At 50.7% G+C, this 22,000-nt stretch overlaps 1 protein-coding gene across 1 annotated transcript in view; it reads left to right on the top strand.

The window, feature by feature from the left end:
* The first annotated feature begins 8,455 nt into the window (after positions 1-8,455).
* Positions 8,456-22,000, top strand: part of SBK1 (SH3 domain binding kinase 1) — a 67,495-nt gene continuing 53,950 nt past the window's right edge. The window contains exon 1 of the mRNA XM_009196208.4: positions 8,456-9,368. Within this exon, the coding sequence (XP_009194472.1) occupies positions 9,274-9,368 (95 nt within the window). The 5' untranslated portion in view covers positions 8,456-9,273. The remainder of the gene's footprint in view (positions 9,369-22,000) is intronic.

Genomic DNA, 22,000 nt, shown 5'->3' with positions numbered 1-22,000 from the left:
TATCTATCTCCTGCCACGAGAATATAACTCCACAAAGGTAGGGACTTACATTGGTTTTGTTCATTCCCAAATCCCCTGTGTCTAGAATATAAGTGCACATAGTAGGCACTGTAAATGTCATTTTCATTCTCATTTCACAGCTATAGAAGCTGAGGTTCATAGAGGAAAAATACCGGCTTTCACAGCACCCCTAGGTTTCCAACCCCAGACATTCTGTCCCCTTAACCCTACTCTACATTGTGGTTAGAAAATGCTTATTGTAGCACTGTGTGTAATAGAAGAAGGCTGTAAACAACCTGATTTCCCATCAATAGGGGAGTAGTTAAACAAATTACACTACCACACATCCTGTAATAACCTATAAAAGCAATCTGTAAATGAATTAAGCAGATCTATATGCACATATATGGAACAATCTTCAAGCTCTTGTTAAGTGAAAATAGCACGATGTCCAACAGTGCATTGCATGTGCTCTCGTGTGTGAAATAATAATAGTAATGATAATAATAATAAACAGGGCCAGCAGTGGTGGCTCACGCCTGTAATCTCAGTACTTTGGGAGGCCAAGGTGGGAGGACCACTTGAGCCCACAGGTTCGAGACCAGCCTGGGCAACACAGTGAGACCTTGTCTCTACAAAAAATTTAAAGATTACTTGGAGGCTGAGGTGGGAGGATCGCTTGAGCCTGGGAGCTTGAGGCTGCAGTGAGCTATGATTGCACCAGTGCACTCCAGCCTGGGTGACAGAGCGAGACCCCATCTCAAAAAATAAAATGAAAATAAATAATAAACAGGATAGTCACACACACAAAGGCTGGATGTGCAGAGAAATGTTCTGGAAGGGTGCTCTAGAAACTGTTGACAAGGCAAAGGACAGTCTGGGGGCCTCTAGTAGGAGGAAGCCTTTATATTCCTTTTTGTAGCACTGAGTTTTTTTTTTTTTTAATGGAATCTCGCTGTGTCACCCAGGTTCGAGTGCAGTAGCACGACTTTGGCTCACTGCAACCTCCACCTCCTGGGTTCAAAGGATTCTCCTGCCTCAGCCTTCTGAGTAGCTGGGATTACAGGTGCCCACTACCATGCCAGGCTAATTTTTTGTATTTTTAGTAGAAACGGGGTTTCACCATGTTGGCCAGGCTCGTCTCGAACTCCTGACCTCAAGTGATCCTCCCACCTTGGCCTCCCAAAGTGCTGGGATTACAGGCGTGAGCCATCACACCCAACCAGCATTGGGATTTGAATTCATGTACATGATTTACTTTTTTTCAGCAACATAAATCTTCCACACAGTTTAAAACTCAAAGCTACAGGAGGTATCTCAAAAATTAGCAGCCCCTTATCCTGCTGCTCTGCACTCCAACTCTTCGCTTTCTAAATTAGGCAGTGCATTCAACTCTTTTAGTTGATCCTACTGTTTGCTGTTGTCTTTGGAAGTCAAGGTCATTCAAACTCTAAGCAACATGAAAATCACCCAGGGATCTTGTTAAAATACAGTTTCTGATTCAGCAGGTCTGGGGTAGGTTCCAAGACTGTGCATTTCTAATAAGCTCCCAGGTGATACTGATGCTACTGGTCCATGGATTATTCTTTGAATGGCAAGATTCTAAAGAATCTGCGAACACAGCTATTTCTTGATTTTTCTGATTTTGATCTTACTTCCTACTATAGAAAATGAAAATGTAGTTATCTAATATCCTATCCCTTCTCTTCCACACACATGCATTCTATCTTCATCCTCCCAATATAGTTACATAACCTTTTTGGTTAAATATGGTGACATAACCTTTTTGGTTAAAATAATTTTTGGTATTTATATTATTATACCTTTGTAGATAACATTCACAGCTCAGCCACATAGTATACTATGATGGCATTTCGTTTTTTGTACAACTTTTTGTTTTCCCTGGAGTTAATCATTGCTTAATATTTTCATTTCACCTTTATCAGTGCATTCACAAACCTTCCTGGCAAAACTGAAAGGCTCTTCTTAGTAGATTCAAACACATTGCATAATCTAGGCCTTAGAGCCCCTGTCTCCTGACCCAATATAGGTTGGTTGCTCCAAGTATTTCCTCCAACAGAGCAAGACTCCGAAAAGAAAAAAAAAAGAGCAAGAAATGGGTTCCTAAACAGAGTTTGAGGCAGGAAGCAGAAAGGAGGATTTGGAACCTCTGCTATGAATTAGGTTATGACTGCTAATTGTATCCTACTTTCCCCCTCCCTCTTTTCAATAGTAATCCACTTTTGAACCTTAAACAATGCATATGGCCATGCCACTATAGACTGAATTTCCCAGTCTCTCTTGCAGTGAGGAACCAACTATTTGCTAACAGAAAATGAGTAGGAGTAAGGAGTGTCACTTAGGCATCACTCCATCTTTCTTCCTTCTTGAGGACTAAAATGTGAGCATGATGCCTATAAGTCATTTTAGACCAAGAAGACCACCAACCCCTGGACTGCTACCTGAGAAACAAAATTCTGCCTTGTGATAAAGAAAACTTGGCCCAAACCTGGCTTGGGATATAACGTTTTTCCATGTGATGCAATTCACAACCTCCCCCTGGGAAGACATTGGCATCCTTGACAAAATGAAGAAAGCAACATTTTTTTTTTTTTTTTTGAGACCAAGTTTCACTCTTGTTGCCCAGGCTGGAGTGCAGTGGCACAATCTCGGTTCACTACAACCTCCACCTCCCAGGTTCAAGCAATTTTCCTGCTTCGGCCTCACAAGTAGCTGGGATTACAAGCATGCGCCACCACGCCTGGGTAATTTTTTGTATTTAGTAGAGACGGGTTTTGGTTTCACCACATTGGTCAGGCTAGTCTTGAACTCCTGACCTCAGGTGATCCACCTGCCTTCGCCTCCCAGAGTGCTGGAATTACAGGCGTAAGCTACCTTCCCTGGCTGCAACGTTCTGATAAACTTTAATTCAAGTAAGACTTCTTCTAGGAAACCAGGGGCCCAGCGAGGTGGCTCATGCTCTGTAATCCTAGCACTTTGGGAGGCTGAGGTGGGAAAATTGTTTGAGGCCAGGACTTCAAGACTAGCCTGGGTAATATAATGAGACCCCCCTCTTTACAAAAATTAAAAATTAAAAAAATTAGCTGGGAATGGTGACACATGCTTGCAGTCCCAGCTACTCAAGAGGCTGAGGTGGAAGGATTGCTTGAGCCCAGATAAAGGCTGCAGTGAGCTATGATCATGCCTAGGTGGGGCCTGGGCGGACAAAGCAGATGAAGCCTGGCAGAGGCCATTCTCCAAGCCCTGGATCCTGGGTTCCAGATAGCTATGGTGATAGGTGAGGGCCCCAGCAGACAGATCCTCTGAATGGTCCGAGCATTTCCAGCCAGCCAAGGGTGGGCCTCGGCTCCATCAGGAAGGGCCTGGGCCCACCAGGAAGCAGGAAGGGCCTCCCCAAGGTGGAGCTATCTCAGGCCTCTTCCTTTTTTGGAGGCTCATTGTGTTTTGGAAACATTAAAAAATACCAAAAATCGCCGGGCGCGGTGGCTCAAGCCTGTAATCCCAGCACTTTGGGAGGCCGAGACGGGCGGATCACAAGGTCAGGAGATCGAGACCATCCTGGCTAACACGGTGAAACCCCGTCTCTACTAAAAAATACAAAAAACTAGCCGGGCGAGGTGGCGGGCGCCTGTGGTCCCAGCTGCTTGGGAGGCTGAGGCAGGAGAATGGCGTAAACCCGGGAGGCGGAGCTTGCAGTGAGCTGAGATCCGGCCCCAGCACCCCAGCCGGGGCGACAGAGCCAGACTCAGTCTCAAAAAAAAAAAAAAAAAAAAAAAATACCAAAAACAACATTATGAAAACCATGGTGTATCTTAAATGTTTACATCTGCCTAATGAACACTCTTGTTTTGGTTTTGCTTGTTTGAGACAGAGTCTCACTCTGTCGCCCAGGCTGGAGTGCAGTGGTGCGACCTTGGCTCACTGCAACCTCCGCCTCCCAGGTTCAAGCGATTCTCGTGCCTCAGCCTCCCGAGTAGCTGGGATTATAGGCGCCAGCCACCACGCCCAGCTAATTTTTGTATTTTCAGTAGAGACGGGGTTTCACCATGTTGGTCAGGCTGGTCTCAAACTGCTGACTTCAGGTGACCCACTGGCCTCGGCCTCCCAAAGTGCTGGGATTACAAGAGTGAGCCACCACATCCGGCTGTAATGAACACTCTTTTTTTTTTTTTTTTTTTTTTTTGAGACGGAGTCTCGCTCTGTGGCCCAGGCTGGAGTGCAGTGGCAGGATCTCGGCTCACTGCAAGCTCCGCCTCCCAGGTTTACACCATTCTCCTGCTTCAGCCTCCCGTGTAACTGGGACTACAGGCGCCCGCCACCTCGCCCGGCTAGTTTTTTGTATTTTTTAGTAGAGATGGGGTTTCACCGTGTTAGCCAGGATGGTCTCGATCTCCTGACCTCGTGATCCGCCCGTCTCGGCCTCCCAAAGTGCTGGGATTACAGGCTTGAGCCACCGCGCCCGGCAATGAACACTCTTAATACAGACACACAAATACAGGGTCGTATAGCTGTTCCATTCACAAGATAATTACAGGACTCATACAGGACATTGACCACCACGGGGTAGCAGAGGAGGGTGTGGTCTGAGAAGGGGAGGTTTCCTGAATGACGTCCCATGAATGTCTCAGCTCTCAATCCCATCAGAGAAACTGTCATGCCTGAGTGTAGGACGGCATGCAAAGATAATACCACAGGTCAACGTTTTGTTTTTCTTGTTTTTCGTTTTTTGAGATGAAGTATCACTTTGTCACCCAGGCTGGAGTGCAGCAGCGTGATCTAGGCTCACTGCAACCTCCACCTCCTGGGTTCAAGCGATTCTCCTGCCTCAGCCTCCCAAGTAGCTGAGATCACAGGCATGCTCCACCATACCCTGCTAATTTTTGTATTTTCGGTAAAGACGGGGTTTCACCATGTAGCCCATGCTGTTCTCGAACTCCTGACCTCAGGTGATCCACCAGCCTTGGCGTCCCAAAGTGCTGGGATTACAGACGTGAGCCACGGTGCCGGCCAAGTGAGTCTACGTTTAAGGTTCTTAATGTGGGGCCCAGGCCAGATTCCTCCAACTCCTCAAGACAGGTCTGTAAGCCAGGCCTGAACCCAGGAGGATGACCAGGGCTGACCCTGAGTAGTGAGAGGAAAGCTCCCCCGCATCCCAAAGCAACAGAGCCAAGGGCTACAGGTCTGGCTCTGGCGCCAGAAGTTTGTGACATGGCCCCTGCTGTCCCATGGTGTGGCCCATAGGTCTGGCTCGGTGGCCAGGAGGGACTGGGGGGAGGCAGAGGGAACCACCATCCCTCTGGGAAGGGTGGCAAATGGCTGAGATCGAAGGGGTCAGACCCTCCAAGATGTTCGGAGCAGAGTTTGGAACTGCATGGTGACTCTAATCCTCCTTTCCTAGAGGGTTGGAGGTGGGAGAGGGAAAGGTGGAGTCTCAGGCTCTTATGAACTGCGTCTGAGCCTCCACCCGCTACCTCCAGCCAAAGAGCCAGGCCCAGCCACCCAAACAGGAGACAGACAGAGCTTCACAGCCACTAAGAATTAAGACCTATTGATTTTCCCCATTAGCTAGAGAATGCCATCAAAGTGCATTAAAACCAGGCAAAGCAGCAGCGTCGTGAATAATTAACATCTGCAAATGACAACCCCATGGGGCTGGATGGAGGCGGGAAGGGACTTCTAGAGGCCTGGGGCACCCTGACCCCTTCTGACCCCCACCCCAGGGAGCCATAGTCTAGGCTGCCCTCCCCTCCCTGTCTCTTGTCCCCTCTCATTCCCTGTCCTCTCCTTAAAGAAACATGAAGTCCATGGTGCAGCCAGCAACCTAAGCCGATGCTGGAGCAGGGAGGATAGAGCACTGAGGCAAGAGTCAGGGGTGGCAGCTCTGCTGTGTGTCACTGTGTGACCTCAGCGAAGTTGCTGCCCCTTTCTGGGCTCATTCTCCGCCTCTGCACAGTGCAGTGATCAGCCCAGCTAGCCTCTTGCTCAGTCTGTGGTTCTAGAGAGGGACAGTGATGTCCAAAGTCACACAGCAGGTCTGCAGCAGAGCCTGGACCACTGGGCACTCTCCCCCAGCCCAGTCTATGGGACCCCTTTGTGCCAATCAGAAAAAAGCACCCCTTTGGGTAAACCAGCTGGAAAAGGCCACTCCTTTGAGCGTACCAATTTGAAAATGAATGCATGACCTCTGAATAGATCAATTAGAAAAAGGCACCCTTCTAGGGAAACTATTTTTTTTTGTTGTTTTTTGAGACAGGGTCTCTCTCTGTCTTCCAAGCTGGAGTGCAGTGGCGCGATCTCGGCTCACTGCAACCTTCGTCTCCTGGGTTCAAGCGATTCTCCCATCTCAGCCTCTCGAGTAGCTGGGATTACAGGTGTGCGCCACCACGCCTGGCTAATTTTCCCATGTTTAGTAGAGATGGGGTTTCACCATATTGGCCAGGCTGATCTCTAACTCCTGACCTCAGGCAATCCACCCTCCTCAGCCTCCCAAAGTGCTGAGATTGCAGGCCTGAGCCACCGTGTTTGGCCTAGAGGAACTAATTTTTTAAAGGCACCCTTCAGACTAACCAATAAAAAAAAAAGCACCTTTTGGGTGGGCCAATAAGAAAAAGGCAACTCCCCATGCTGTCACAGTTGAAAAGTGCAAGTCTTGGCAGAGCAGAGGTAGGGCTGGATACCAGCCCCCATCCATCTCTCCCCTCCCCTCCCCTCTTCTCTCCCTTACCCCCGACTGTCTCCTATCTGCCAGGGTCTCCTTGTGCATTGTGCACAGCCTAAACAACTGTACATGGCCACTCTGTTCCAAGCCTCCACCTTCTCTGGGCCAAGGAGGCCCAGACCTATTCTTCCAGCCAGTGGAATTCAGTTCCACATGTATCGATGGTCCCTTCCAAGCCTCTCTGCTTCCCCACCTCCAAACTCCTCAGCCCCTTAGCTAACCCAAGTTCCCACTTCCATCTTCCTCCCACCCATCCTTCTTCCTCAGAGCCCTGGATGGGCAGCTCTGGAGCGAATCCCTCCTGCATCTCCCATCTCCGACTACATTACCTCTGCCTTCTTGCTGCTTTGCAGTGTGGCATCCCTGCCTTTCACGCCTCTGAGCCTTCGCACACTCTATTCTCTCTGCTGGCAAAACCTCCTCTCTTGAGCCCCCTGAAAAACCCTACTCACTCTTCAAGGCCCGGCTTAAAGACCTCTGCCTCTCACTCTCCTCCTCAAATGCCAGCCAGTTCTTGCCTCTGGGCTTTTGCACCTCTTCCTAGAATGTTCTCCCTCCAGATCTGGCTGGTTCCTCATCCTTCCTCCTCCTTCTCCTCCTCCCCCTGCGGGTTTCAGCTCCAGTGTTCCCTCCTTGGGAGGTATTCCCTGAACACCCCATCTAACTACCACCCCATCTAACTACCTCCCCATCAGCCTGTCACATGTCTCTGTTTTATTTTATTTTTTTAGCACTTTGGACAATCTGAATTTATTTTTCCTTTGTTTATGGGCGCTTCCAGAGCCACTGTGAATGGTTGTGCATGTTGTCAATTGCAGAGGAGGTGAGTGGGGCTGAAACCCAGCCTGGGTCCTCACTACAAGCTGGTGCTGGGGCTGTACCTGCTTGGTGGGAAGCAGCTTTTCCTAATCCACATGATGGCACTATGCAGGCAAGCTGCAGCTCCGCTGGTGTCACCTCCTGCAGTGACACCCAAACCCACCAAAGAGGAATGGCACCTGCTCACTTCACTGCTGCATGCCCATGTCCAACACGGTGCCTGGCACTAGACAGGTGCTCAATAAACATTTCCAAGCCTGGTGCAGTCGCCGCAATCCCAGCTACTTGGGAGGCTGAGATGGGAAGATCGCTTGAGCCCAGGAGTTTCAGACCAACCTGGGCAGCGTAGCGAAACCCTGTCTCAAAAAAATAAATACATACATAAATAAATTCAGGCAAACAAATTCTCTTCTGGTTCCCCCACTCCCACCCTCTTCCCATACTCCTCAATAAAATATGCTAGGCACTATGGCTGCTTCGTCGCTGGGTCTCACTGAAGCCAGCCCCAGAACTGGGCCCAGGGTTGGCAAAGGTGACTGTTAAGGGAACATGGGAGGACCCAGGAAGTTGAGGGGTGACTGTGTGAGTTTGGGAGCCCTGGGGATGCTCCCTGAAGCTCTGAGCCCTGTCTATTCCAGAGGTGCTGCCCTGAGCCCCCAGTCCCCCCTCCCAGGGCCCCCCAGCTTCCTGGAGGTGCACGTGGAGGGGTCAGGTGGCCAACACACTCCCAAGCCCTGGGAGCCCAGTGCGGCACAGAGACTCGTGGGCAGGAGGTGGCACTGAGGGTCCCGCTGCCGCAGCCAGGCTCAGAGCGGGGGCAGGATCAAGGCACCGCCCTTCCCTGCACTCCCCGAAGCCATTTCGCCAGGCCGCCTGGCCGCACCCGCCCGCCCTGCCCGCCTCCCTAGCTCTGGCAGAGAAGGAGTTAACCTCCAGGCTTCTCAGCGTGAATGTAGAGCTATTAATACCCACAGCCCAGCCAGTCTGCCAGAGAAGCCACTGGAGCTGGGGAGAGCAGCGAGCCGGGAGAGCCGCCAGTCACAGCCGGGACCGGGACTCCAGGGGTCAGAACTTTTCTCGAGGACGGCGTGGGCACCGTGCCAACCTCACCTGGCCCTTGCCCATCTTTCAGCTGCAGGTCCCAACCCTCTCTCCTGGAGGCCACCCATGCCACCCACCCCAGCCAAGGAGAACAAACTTTCTTAGGGAAGCCACCTCTGCGGCCGTGCTGGCTGAACTGGGAGGAGCAGACGATCAGACAGGCTGGACAGACAGGGGGACTGGGGCACAGGACACCTGCGAGCCTGCCCTCCCAGTCCTGCCTCTGACAGACAGCCACAGAGTGGGCAGCTGGGGGACCTAGGGTTCCACAGGGACAGTGGGGGAGCACCGCCGGACCTCCATCCACCCACCAACCACCTCGGAGTCCAGGTGGCTGGACACTGCTTCCCAGGGCCCAGCCCCGTGGCTGGAACCCCCGCGGGTCACGACAGGAGCTCCCACCAGAGCCCCCGGCTCCTCCACCCACCGAGGCGACGGGCAACCTGAGTGAGAAGGCACAGGTGGCGGGCGGGCAAGTGCAGAGCCCCGAAGCTGACGGGCTGCTGACCCTGGAGCGCCCTGGCTCGGGGACTCCTGCCCAGGCTGGCGACGATGCTGTGGAGGCCACCCCCGGCCACCCCTGCCCTGTCCTGGAGCTACCTCCGGCCTGGCCCATGGGCTGCGGAGTCGATGATGTGCCGGCCTTCTGCTTCGTCTGCTTCCACAGGGAGGAGGAGGAGGAGCTGCTGGAAGAAGTCCCATTGCGGAGGTCAGTGCCTGTGGGTGGCCAGCGGGTGGGCAGTGGGTGGGCACAGCGCTCGACCTGGGGTGTCTCTGGACCTGGCAATCTTGCTTCAAGTCAATCTCTCTCTGTCCACTGCTTACCACCCACTGCCACTTCCTGCTTCAGATCTCAGATCTCTTACCTGGTTGTTGCCACAGCCTCCTCCCTATCTCCCCCACCCTGGCCCCAGAGTGGCTTTCACGTCCTCTTCCACAGTGAGCATGTCCCTCCCCTGCTCAGAGCCCTCCATGGCTCCCAGCTCCCGTGGGATGAAGTTGACACTCGGCTGAGCATTCAAGGCCTGCGTGATTGGGGCCAACATCCCCCGCCTCATCTCACTGTGTTCCCCTATATTCACCTCCAGTGAAACTCTGCCCAGACTTCTCTTTCCCTGTTCTCCTCCATCCAGGCCCAGCTGCAACACTTCCTCCTTCAGGAAGCCCTCCTGGATGTCCCTGTCCCACCCCAACCTGAGAGCCACCTTTCCATCCTGCACGGCAGTGGCACCTAACAGGTGTTCCATCTTTGTTGAATTCTTAAGTGAAAATGTGTGCGTGTGTATTTGCTTGTGTGTGTGTGTGTGTGTGTGTGTAAAAGAGAGAGGGAGAGAGAGAGAATGGTTTGTGTGGCTGCATGACTGGGTATTGGGGGTGACCGTGTGTGACTGTGAGCCTGTGTACATGTTTGTGGGAGCAGGTGTGAGTTCTGCATAGCTATGTGGCGGGAAGGGCTGTGCCTGGGGCCCAGTGGGAGTTCATGCCCTAGAGACCATTGTTCCTTTAGCCAGCTCTCCCCACCCCCACCTGCAGGGAAACCCAGGCTCCAGCCAAGTGCATTATCCAAGCCGTGACCACAGGCTCTGGGAGTGATCTGCAGGGGAGACAGGGGTCACCTCTGCTCCAGCCCAGCCTGCCTGCGCCTCCATCACTGTCTGAGTCAGCACTGCCGTGCCCTGGGTGGGGAGAAGGGCAGGCGTGGGCCAAGCGAGTTTTCCCCTCCAGGACCCTTGCAGGACAAGCGGGCCAGGCATGGGCTCCTGCAGCCTAGGCCGGGTTCCTCCCTGACTTTCTCTGTTGGACTCTGGGTCCACAGTTCCCGCTCCGTGGGCCTCTGTCTCCTTGTCTGTGAAATGGGAGGATGTTCCCTGCTGTGGTTGTTAGCTTAACGTTCAACACAGTGACTGGCCACCCACAGACTGCCAGGGCCTGGGCTGGGGACTGGAACCCGGCTCACAGGGTCGCAGCCTGCTAGGAGAGACAAAAGAGAAGACAGGTCAGTTCCGCACAGAGTAGTGGGCATCTTGATGGGCATGGTTGCACAGTGCCTGGGAAGTCAGGAGGCAAGACGGACCACCTCTGCCCACAGGAGCCATCAGAGGCCCACCAGGTCTGTCTTAACGTGCAAGTGCCCTCCCAGGGGCGAGAGAGGCTGAGGAAAGGGCATCGCAGGCAGTGGGAACAGCAAGAGGGAAGGCTTGGTGCAAACAAGAAATGAAGTGTGGATGGTGGGAATGAGGCTGGCAGAATGGGTCCAGATCATAGAGGGCCTGGATGCGGAGCTGGGGACCTGACCCATAGGCACTGGAGCAAGCAATGGAGAAGACTCGAGGCAAAATAGGGGCAAGTGAGGAGAGGCAAGGGAATAATAGGTGCAGAAGGGCTTCTTGAACTCCAGAGCAATGGTCTCATGATAGAACCCCATGTTCATCGTGAACACACAAAATGCTTGCTGAATGAATAAATGAGTGAATGAATGAACGAATATGATATTGAAAGACAGGGCATCAGGCTGGGTGTGATGGCTCACACCTGTAACCACAGACCTTTGGGAGGCCAAGGCGGATAGACAGCTTGAGCTCAGGAATTCGAGACCAGCCTAGGCAACATAGTGAGACCCCCATCTAAACACACACACACACACACACACACACACACACACACACACACACACAAAATTAACCAGGCATGGTGGCATGCACCTGTAGTCCCAGCTACTCCATGGGCTGAAGCAAGAGAACTCCTTGAGTCCAGAAGTTTGAGGCTGCACTGAGCTATGATCACGCCCCTGCATTCCAGCCTAGGCAACAGAGCGAGACCCTGTCTCAAAAAAGAGAAAGAGAGAGAAAGGGCATGGGAATAATCTGAGTTGAATTGTTAAAAAATACTACACTCCCAGACCCTGCCTCGGAGATTTTGCAGCTTCAGGCCTTAGGATGGATGTGTAATTTTGATCAGTTTCCTCCAGGTGAACAACTTAAGCAAACTAGCGTTTGGGAAGCCTCAGAAAGAGACAGGCACAGGCCTTAGGGTTGGCAGCTGTGAAATCCTGCCCCCTCCTCCCTCATCCCTTCATCTCCCACTTCTGATTCTGGGGGACTCTGTAGGGGATATCTCTCTGCCTCCTGCCCTGGGAGGATGGTAGCCTGTGTTTGCAGGAGCTTGTCTCCTTTCTAGCTGGCACGTTCTGGCCCTTTAAGACCTGGGAGGGGACAGGGCCAGGCTGGGCAGAGACAGTGACCACAGGTGCCAGGTGGTGAAGCTAAAAATACTGAGTGATGCGTCCGCCCAGGCTGCAGGAGCCAGTGCTGGCTGGGGAGGGTGGGACGGAAGGCTCTGGAGTGTTTCTTTGCTGCTGGAGGAGGGGCAGTGGGGCAGTGAGGCTGGGTGGGGTCACCTTGGGGACTTAGAGAAATCTGTGGCTGCCCCCAGCCAACCCTGCCCCGCCTCTCCCAGCCTTGCTCCAGCCCCTGGTAGGCTCCAGGATTCACTCCTAGAATAGCTGGCTGCCACGTTTCACAGCCCCGGGCAGGCTAATTCTGGTGCATCCCGCTTCTGTGTGATCCTGGGGAAGTCACTTCTCTTTGGGTCTCTGTAAAATTAAAGAGTTGGACTTTCTCAGGCATTTGTAGGGAAAGAAAGGCAACGAAGCGGGGCAGGTGACCAGTTCACTCCTTTGTGGATTCAGTACATTTCCCCTGAGGCTCCCTGCGGACTGGATGCTGAAGCCACTGCCATGAATGTGACACAGCCATGTCCCTGGAGGGGCTTGCCGCCTAGTGAAGACAAAACAACACAGGCTCCAACAGACAGCGCAATGTGCTATAATAGAGGTGTGAGCACTGTGCCCTCGGCTTCTGTTGTGGGACGATGCAAGAGACAGCCCCACAGGGAACACATCTGCATTTGATGAAAATTTGTCAGCAAACGCATCACCCACAGTGATGTTCACCAGCCACCTACATCTGGTGTTTTGATGTATTAATTAAGGTGAGCCAAGCTGTTGGAATAAATAAGCTTGGCAATCATAATGGCTCAACACAGAAGAGCCTTATGTTCTGTGTATGTGTGTGTTGGCAGGGGGTGGTGATGGAGGAGACTCTGCTCCACGTGATCTTTCAGGGATCCAGGCTCCTCTCATCTTGTGACTCCATCATCACCCAGGGCCACTGCTGGATCTTCTGCATCCAGCTTGCAGATGAAGAACAAGAGTGGAGACCACACATGAGGTTTTTATGAAGCAAAGCTGGAAATGGCCTCCTTTACTTCTGCCCACATGCATTGGCCAGAACAGCTCATTGCAAGAAAAGCTGGGAAATGTAGTCCAGTCCACATGAAAGCATCCAGTACATAATAGATGCCCAATGTGCTTGTTCATTCATTCACTCAACAAATTTCATTGCATAGCTTTTGAGGGCTAGCACCAGAAACTGGACTGAAAATAGTATCCCTGCTCTCATGGGGTTTATATCTAATGAGGGAGTCAAACAAAACACAAGTGAACAAATCGTCAAGGTTCAAAGCCCACTGCGAAGGAAATTACCGGGGATGCTGGAGAGAGCCGCTTTGTATACGGTAAACAGGGAGGTGAAGACATTTCATCTGAGACCTAGAGAATGAGAAGGAGCCAGCAGTGGGGAGAGGGGTGGTAACAGCAGCTTGGGCAAAGCAAATTGAGAGCAACAGGTAGGCAGGGGCATGGAGAGGGCTCAGTGTGGCCGAGGCAGAGCAAATGATGGAGACAGTGACAAGAGGCAGGGCATGAGGGACAGGAACAGCCAGGCCACGCAGACCTTGGCACCCATGGCGAGGAGAATGGATTTTGTTCCAGATGGAATTGGGAAGCCTTTGAGAGCTCTTAAATGGGGGAAGTTGTATGATCTGATCAACATTTTAAAGGATATTTCAGGCTATGCTTGGGAGAATCAATGGTGATAGGCCAGAATGAATAGAGGACGCCAACGTGGAGGTCATGGTGGTGGGCAGCTTTGGAGATGGGGAAGTAAGAAAGTGCTTTCTGAATATATTTAGGAGGCTGGGGCCGGGCGCGGTGGCTCAAGCCTGTAATCCCAGCACTTTGGGAGGCCGAGGCGGGTGGATCACGAGGTCAGGAGATCGAGACTATCCTGGCTAACATGGTGAAACCCCGTCTCTACTAAAAATACAAAAAACTAGCCGGGCGTGGTGGCGGGCGCCTGTAGTCCCAGCTACTTGGGAGGCTGAGGCGGGAGAATGGCGTGAACCCGGGAGGCAGAGCTTGCAGTGAGCCGAGATCACGCCACTGCACTCCACCCTGGGAGACACAGCGAGACTCCGTCTCAAAAAAAAAAAAAAAAATATTAAGGAGGCTGGGCACAGTGGTTCATACCTATAATCCCAGCACTTTGGGAGACCATAAATAGAGGATTGCCTGAGCCCAGGAGCTCCAGTCCAGCCTGGGCAACCTAATGAGACCCTATCCCTACAAAAGAAAAATTCTAAAATTAGCTGGGCATGGTGTCACGGGCCTGTAGTCCCAGCTACTCGGGAGGCTGAGGTGGGAGGGTTGCTGGAACCCAGGAATTTGAGGCTGCAGTGAGCTGTGATTGTGTCACCATACTTCAGCCTAGGTGAGACAGCAAGACCCTGTCTCTAAAAACAAAGATAAAGTAAAAACAAACATTGGAGACAAATCCACAGAATTTTCTGATGGGTTAGAGGAGGAAGGGAACCTGGGGTGATCTGGGCTTTGGGAATTACAGAGGTGCATGTATAATGGGCAGATTCGATGGAGGGAAGAGGCTTGGTGAGAACATCAAGAATACAGGCTCATGCCTGTAATCCCAGCAATTTGGGAGGCCGAGGCGGGTAGATCACTTGAGGTCAGGAGTTCAAGACCAGCCTGACCAACACAGTGAAACCCCCGTCTCTACTAAAAATACAAAAATTGGCCAGGCATGGTGGCACACACCTGTAGTCCCAGCTACTAGGGAGGCTGAGGCAGGAAAATAGCTTGAACCTGGAAGGCGGAGGTTGCAGTGGGCGGAGATCCTACTACTGCACTCCAGCCTGAGCAACAAAGCGAGACTCCGTCTCAAAAAAAAAAAAGTCCTGTCATGGCTATTTTCCATTTGAGAAGCAGCTTAGGTGTCCAAGTGAAGATGTCAAGAGAGGACATCATAATGAGAGTCTGGAGTTCAGAAGAGGAGCCTCTCGGCTGGCGGCGGAACTCCAGGGTCATTGGTAAACAGATGGTGTCTCAAGCCATGAGATCTCACAGGAGAGAGGGGAGGGAAGAGGCTCCAGGATAGGGCCCTGAGGACTCTGCGGTATTGAGATCATGTGGAGGAGAAGCCAGCGAGGGAGGCAGAGAAGGAGCAGCTGGGAAAGTGGGAGGGAAACTGAGAGCATGTGCAGTCACGGAAACCAAGGAAGTGTCTCGAGGAGAGGGGGCATGGTCCACCCGCTTCAAAGATGTGAACACTCCAGGGAAACGAGATTAGATTAAGCTGCCAGGAGCGTTGGAACATGCCTGCAATCCCAGCACTTCGGGAGGCCAAGGCAGGAGGATTGCTTGAACCCAGGATTTGAAACCAGCCGGGGAAACATAGGGAGACCCCCATCTTTACAAAAAGTTAGAGAAAAAAAAAATAGGGCTTGCGCAGTGGCTCACAGCTATAATCCCAGCACTTGAGGAGGCAGAGGCAGGAGGATCACTTAAGGCCACGAGTTTGACACTAACCTGGGCAACATAGTGAGACCCCATCTCTATTAAAAAAAAAAAAAAAAGAAGAAGAAGAAAGGAAAAAATCCAGGCATCATGGCACGTGTCTGTAGTTCCAGCTACTCAGGAGGTTGAGGTGGGAGGGTTGCTTGAGCTCGGGAGGTCAAGGCTACACCGAGCCATTATGGCACCACTGTACTCCAGTCTGGGAGACAGAGAGACTCTGTCTCATAAATAAATAAATAAATAAATAAATAAATAAATAAATACTAGTCAGGCATGGTGGCATGCACCTGTAGTCCTAGCTACTCGGGAGGAGGCCAAGGCGGGAGGATTGCTTGAGCCCAGGAGTTCAAGCTTACAGTGATTGCACCACTGCACTCTAGCCTGGGCAAAAGAGGAAGACCCTATCTTTAAAAAATATAAAAATTTGGCCGGGCGCGGTGGCTCAAGCCTGTAATCCCAGCACTTTGGGAGGCCGAGACGGGCGGATCACGAGGTCAGGAGATCGAGACCATCCTGGCGAACACGGTGAAACCCCGTCTCTACTAAAAAAGTACAAAAAACTAGCCGGGCGAGGCGGCGGGCGCCTGTAGTCCCAGCTACTCGGGAGGCTGAGGCAGGAGAATGGCGTAAACCCGGGAGGCGGAGCTTGCAGTGAGCTGAGATCCGGCCACTGCACTCCAGCCCGGGTGACAGAGCCAGACTCCGTCTCAAAAAAAAAAAAAAAAAAATATATATATATATATAAAAATTAAAATTAAAAACGTAAGTAATTTTTTTAAAGAGAAAAAAGATTAGATTTAGTGATGTAGAAGTCAAGAGTGACTTTGATAAGAATGCATCATGAAACCTGGCACGGTGGCTCACTCCTGTAATCCTAGCATTTTGGGAGGCTGAGGCAGGTGGATCACTTGAGGTCAGGAGTTCGAGACCAGCCTGGCCAACATGGTGAAACCCTGTCTCTACTAAAAATACAAAAATTAGCCCGGCGTGGTGGCGTGCGCCTGTAATCTGAGCTACTCGGGAGGCTGAGACAGAAGAATCGTTTGAACCTGGGAAGCGGAGGTTGCAGTAAGCCGAGATTGCACCACTGCACAGAGCGAGACTCTGTCTCAATTAAAAAAAAAAAAGAATGCAATCATGAAGCGGTGGAAACAAAACCAGGTTTGATGTGGTTAAAGAAGGAAGATTGAACACACACATGTAACTTCTCTATATCCTAAAGCCCCATTGAAAGGATAGTGAGGCTGAGTACAGCGGCTCACGACTGTAACCCAACACCTTGGAAGGCCAAGGCAGGAGGATCACTGGAGCTCAGGAGTTCAAGACCAGCCCAGGCAACAAAGCAAGGCCCTGTCTCTACAAAAAATTTTTAAAAATTAGCTGGGCATAGTGGCATGTATCGGTATTCCCAGCTACTGGAGAGGCTGAGGTGGGAGGGTGGCTTGAACCCAGGAGTTCAAGGCTGCAGTGAGCTGTGATCACACCACTGCACTCCACCCTAGGTGACAAAGGGAGACCTTGTCTCTAAAAAAAAAAAAAAAAAAAAAAAAGGAAAGAAAAGGAAAAGGATAGTGAGTGGATTTTTTAAGGTGCGGGCATCAGTCTTTTATTGCTTCCATAACAAATTGCCATAAACTTAGTTGCCTTAAACTAAACAAATTAATTCTTATGGTTTTATATGTCAAAACTGACACAGGTCTCACTGAGCTGAAATCAAAGTGTTGACAGGATGGCTCTAGGAAGCTCTTCCTAGAAGGGCTTTCTGGATGCTACAGGCGAGAACCCATTTCTTTGACTTTTCCGTCTTCCAGAAGGTGCCTGCATGCCTTGGCCTGTGGTCCCCTCCCTCCAGCAAGGTAGCATCTCTCTGCTTTCTCATCACATCACTTTCTTTTTTCTTTTCTTTTCTTTTTTTTTTAAACAACAACAACAGGCCGGGCGCGGTGGCTCAAGCCTGTAATCCCAGCACTTTGGGAGGCCGAGGCGGGTGGATCACGAGGTCAGGAGATCGAGACCATCCTGGCTAACATGGTGAAACCCCGTCTCTACTAAAAATACAAAAAACTAGCCGGGCGTGGTGGCGGGCGCCTGTAGTCCCAGCTACTCGGAGGCTGAGGCGGGAGAATGGCGTGAATCCGGGAGGCGGAGCTTGCAGTGAGCCGAGATCGCGCCACTGCACTCCAGCCTGGGCGACACAGCGAGACTCCGTCTCAAAAAAAAAAAAAAAAAAAAAAAACAACAACAACAGGATCTCGCTCTGTAGCCCAGGCAGAAGTGCGACGGCCCAATCAGGCTTGCTGTAGCCTTGACCTCCTGGGCTCAAGTGGTCCTCCCTCCTTAGTCCCCCGAGTCACTGGGACTACAGACATGCGCCGCTACACCATGGCCAATTTTTCTTTTTTTTTTTTTTTTTCAGACGGAGTCTCACTCTGTTGCCCAGGCTGGAGTGCAGTGGCGAGATCTCAGCTCACTTCAACCTCCGCCTCCGGGGTTCAATCAATTCTCCTGCCTCAGCCTCCTGAGTAGCTGGGATTACAGGCGTGCACCACCACACCCGGCTAATTTTTTTTATTTTTAGTAGAGGCAGCGTTTCACCATGTTGGCCAGGCTGTTCTCAAACTCCTGACCTCAGGTGATCCGCCCACCTCAGCCTCCTAAAGCGCTGGGATTGCAGGCTTGAGCCACTGCACCCAGCCTAATTTTTAATTTTTTATAAGGATTGGGCCAGGGAGAGGCGGGGGCGTCTCACCATGTGGCCCAGGCTGATCTTGAACTCCTGAGCTCAAGTGATCCTCCCGCCTCGGTTTCCCAAAGTGCTGGGATTACAGGTGTGGGCCACTATTCGTGGCTGTATCACTTTCTCTGACTACACCTGGGAAAGGTTTTCACAATTCATGTGATTAGATTGGGCTCACCTGAATTATCCAGACTGATCTCCCCTTCTCAAGCTTCTTAACCTTAATCACATTTGCCAAGTCCCTTTTGCCACGGAAGGTAACATGTTCACGGCTTCTGGGGATTAGGACATGGACGTTTGCAGGGGGCCATTGTTCTGCCTAACACAGCATGAAGCAGTGAGAACTAATCAAATGAAAATGGAGAAAATAGCAACACCATTTTGGAATCTGGGATGGTAAATGAACACGTGGTAATAACTGACTTAGCAGGCTGAGGAATTTGCACTTTAAGTGAACCCTAAACTGGGGTTAAGACAGGCCAGTGAGTATAATTTATACTGTGAAATCCCCCAAAGGTGCTGGCATTAATAGCCTAAGTACCTCTGGAAATGAGAGTAAAGCTGGGGCTGAACCCCAGAAGGACTAGGGTAAGAAGGGCTTAAATCCTCAAATGTCCTTGCAGCCAGGCGCAGTGGCTCATGCCTGTAATCCCAGCGCTTTGGGAGGCTGAACTGGAAGGATTGCTTGAGGCCGGGAGTTCAAAACCAGCCTGAGCCACATAGCAAGACCTTGTCTCTAAAAAAGGTAAAACTTAACCAGGCATGGTGGTGTGCATCTGTAGTCCCAGCTACATGGGAGGTTGAGGTGGGAGGATTGCTTGAACCTAGGAGTTTGAGACCAGCCTGGGCAACATAGTGAGACCCCATCTTTACAAAACAGTTTTGTTCATTCCTGGAGGTCCCTCCCCCTGTCAAATAGCATCTAGCTTTTGTTTCATAGTTATAGTATATTTTCTTAAATATCTAAATATAGTAGTAATAGTTCTGTGAGTTTTTTGGGTTTTGTTTTTGTTTAGAGAGAGAGTCTCACCCTGTCAACTAGGCTGGAGGGCAGTGGTGGGATCAGGGTTCACTGCAGCCTCCACCTCTAGGGTTCAAGCAATCCTCCTACCTCAGCCTCCTGAGTAGCTGAGATCATAGGTGTGCACCACCAAACCTGGCTAATTTTTAAAAATGGTTTTTTGTGGGTGAAGATGATTCTCAGTATGTTGCCCAGAAATCAAAACTATTGACCAGGCTCGGTGGCTCATACCTGTAATCCCAGCACTTTGGGAGGCCGAGGTGGGTGGATCACCTGAGGTCAAGAGTTCGAGACCAGCCTGGCCAAAATGGCAAAACCCTGTTTCTACTAAAAATACAAAAATGAACCAGGCATGGCGGCACGCGCCTGTAGTCCCAGCTACTCGGAAGGCTGAGACACGAGAATTACTTGAACCTGGGAGGCAGAGGTTGCAGTGAGCCAAGATCATACCACTGCACTCCAGTCTGGGTGACAGAGCAAGACTCCATCTCAAAGAAAAAAAGAAAAGAAAAGAAAAGAAAAGAAGGTAAAAAGAGCTAAAGAGCTAGGCAGCGACTTTGATGTTGATCCAGCAGTCTTGGCCAACCCATGGAGGAGCTCAAGGGCAAACATTGTGCAGGAGAGGAGCCCCAGTGTCCCCACTGTCCCCACTGTCCTCAGTCATTGGCTGGAGCTGCCCAACAAGACGTTTGTCTTGGCTCAAATTCTGTGGCAGATCTCAAAGACACTGTAGTTGAAGGCTGTCAGCCAACTGCAATCCTCAAATCCAAATAGCAAGTTCTTTCTTTTTTTTTTTTGAGATGGAGTCTTTCTCTGTCACCCAGTCTGGAGTGCAATGGTGTGATCTCGGCTCATTGCAACCTCTGCCTCCTGGGTTCAAGTCATTCTCCTGCCTCAGCCTCCTGAGTAGCTGGGATTAAAGGTGCCCACCACCATGCCTGGCTCACTTTTGTATTTTTTAGTAGAGGTGGGGTTTCACCATGTTGGTCAGGCTGGTTTCGAACTCCCGACCTCAGGTGATTCACTGACCTCGGCCTCCCAAAGTGCTGGGATTGCAGGTGTGAGCCACTACGCCCAGCCTGAAAGTTCTTTCTTGAAGGGAGAACCAAGCAGCCACCTCCATGACTACTACAGATGGGAAATAGGAAGGAAAGGGTATGAGGATTAGAGGATCATTGCAGGCATCCCATATCTGAACAAAGGAGCTCCAGAAAGACAGTACAGAGGAGAGGAAATAGTCAAAGAAATGTTTCCAATATTTCTTAGAACTGAAGGGCCTGAGTTTCCCGATTGAAAGAGCCCATGGAGTGACCATCCAAAGGATAAAAATAGGCCAGATGCAGTGGCTCATGCCTGTAATCCCAGCCCTTTGGGAGGCCGAGGCAGGAGGATCACTTGAGGTCATGAGTTTGAGATCAACCTGGCCTATATGGTAAAACCCTGTCTCTACTAAAAATACAAAAAAAAAAAAAAAATTAGCCGAGAGTGGTGGCACGCACCTGTAGTCCCAGCTACTCTGGAGGCTGAGGCACAAGAATCGCTTGAACTCAAGAGGTGGAAGTTGTCATGAGCCAAGATGGCACCACTGCACTCCAGCCTGGGTGACAGAGCAAGACTCCGTCTCAAACAAACAAACAAAAACTAAGGATAAAAACAGACCCATGCCAAAGCCTATCACCAGTAAATTTCAAAACACAGGGACAAGAAGAAAATTCTCCAATATTGTATAGAGCATCAAGAATCGTAATGGCATCAGACTTCTCAACAGCAATCCTGGAAACGAGAAGACAATGAACTATGTTTTTCTGTTTTGTTTTGTTTTTTTGAGACGGAGTCTTGCTCTGTCGCCAGGCTGGAGTGCAGCGGCATGATCTCAGCTCACTGCAACCTCCGCCTCCTGGGTTCAAGCGATTCTCCCGCCTCAGCCTCCCAAGTAGCTGGGACTACAGGCGCATGCCCCCACACCCAGACAATTTTTGTATTTTTAGTAGAGATGAGATTTCACCACATTGGCCAGGATAGTTTCCATCTCTTGACCTCGTGATCCACCCACCTCGGCCTCCCGAAGTGCTGGGATTACAGGCATGAGCCACTGCGCCCTGCTGGAACTATGTTTTCAAAAGTAGAAAAGAAAATTATTTTCAGCCTAAAATTATTATTATTTTTTTTGCTACTATTATTAAAGACAGGGTTTTGCTCTGTCACCCAGGCTACAGTGCAGTGGCACTATCATGTCTCACTGCAATCTCAACCTCCTGAGCCCAAGTGATCCTCCTATCTCAGCCTCCTGGGTACCTGGGACCACAGGCAGTGCCACCACATCTGGCTAATTTTTTAATTTTTGTAGAAACAGGGTTTTGCCATGTTGCCCAGGCTGGTCTTGAACTCCTGGCTCAAGTGATCCTTCCATTTTGGCCTCCCAAAGTGCTGGAATTACAGGCATGAGCCACTGTGCCCAGCCTCAGCATAGAATTCAATACTTAGCCAAACTACTAATAAAGTGAGAGTAGAAAAAACAATATTTTCAGATTGGCAAGAACTCAAAAATTTTACCTCCTATGCACCCTTTCTTGAGAAAGCTACTGAAGGATGTACTCCACTAAGGTAAGGGAGTAAACCAAGTAAAACAAGAAACAGTAAACAAGAAAATAAAGAGTAAGACTTGAGCAGGGCGTAGTGGCTCACACCTGTAATCTTAGCACTTTGGGAGGCGAAGGCAAGCGGATCACCTGAGGTCAGGAGTCTGAGACCAGCCTGGCCAGCATGGTGAAACCCCATTTCTACCAAAAATACAAAAATTAGCTAGGCATGGTAGCACGCACCTATAATCCCAGCTACTCAGGAGGCTGAGACAGGAGAATCACTTGAGCCTGG

Source organism: Papio anubis, chromosome 18 (genome assembly GCF_008728515.1).
Source record: "Papio anubis isolate 15944 chromosome 18, Panubis1.0, whole genome shotgun sequence".
In the NCBI taxonomy this organism is placed as follows: domain Eukaryota; kingdom Metazoa; phylum Chordata; class Mammalia; order Primates; family Cercopithecidae; genus Papio; species Papio anubis.
This window is presented reverse-complemented; position numbering and strand designations above follow the sequence as displayed.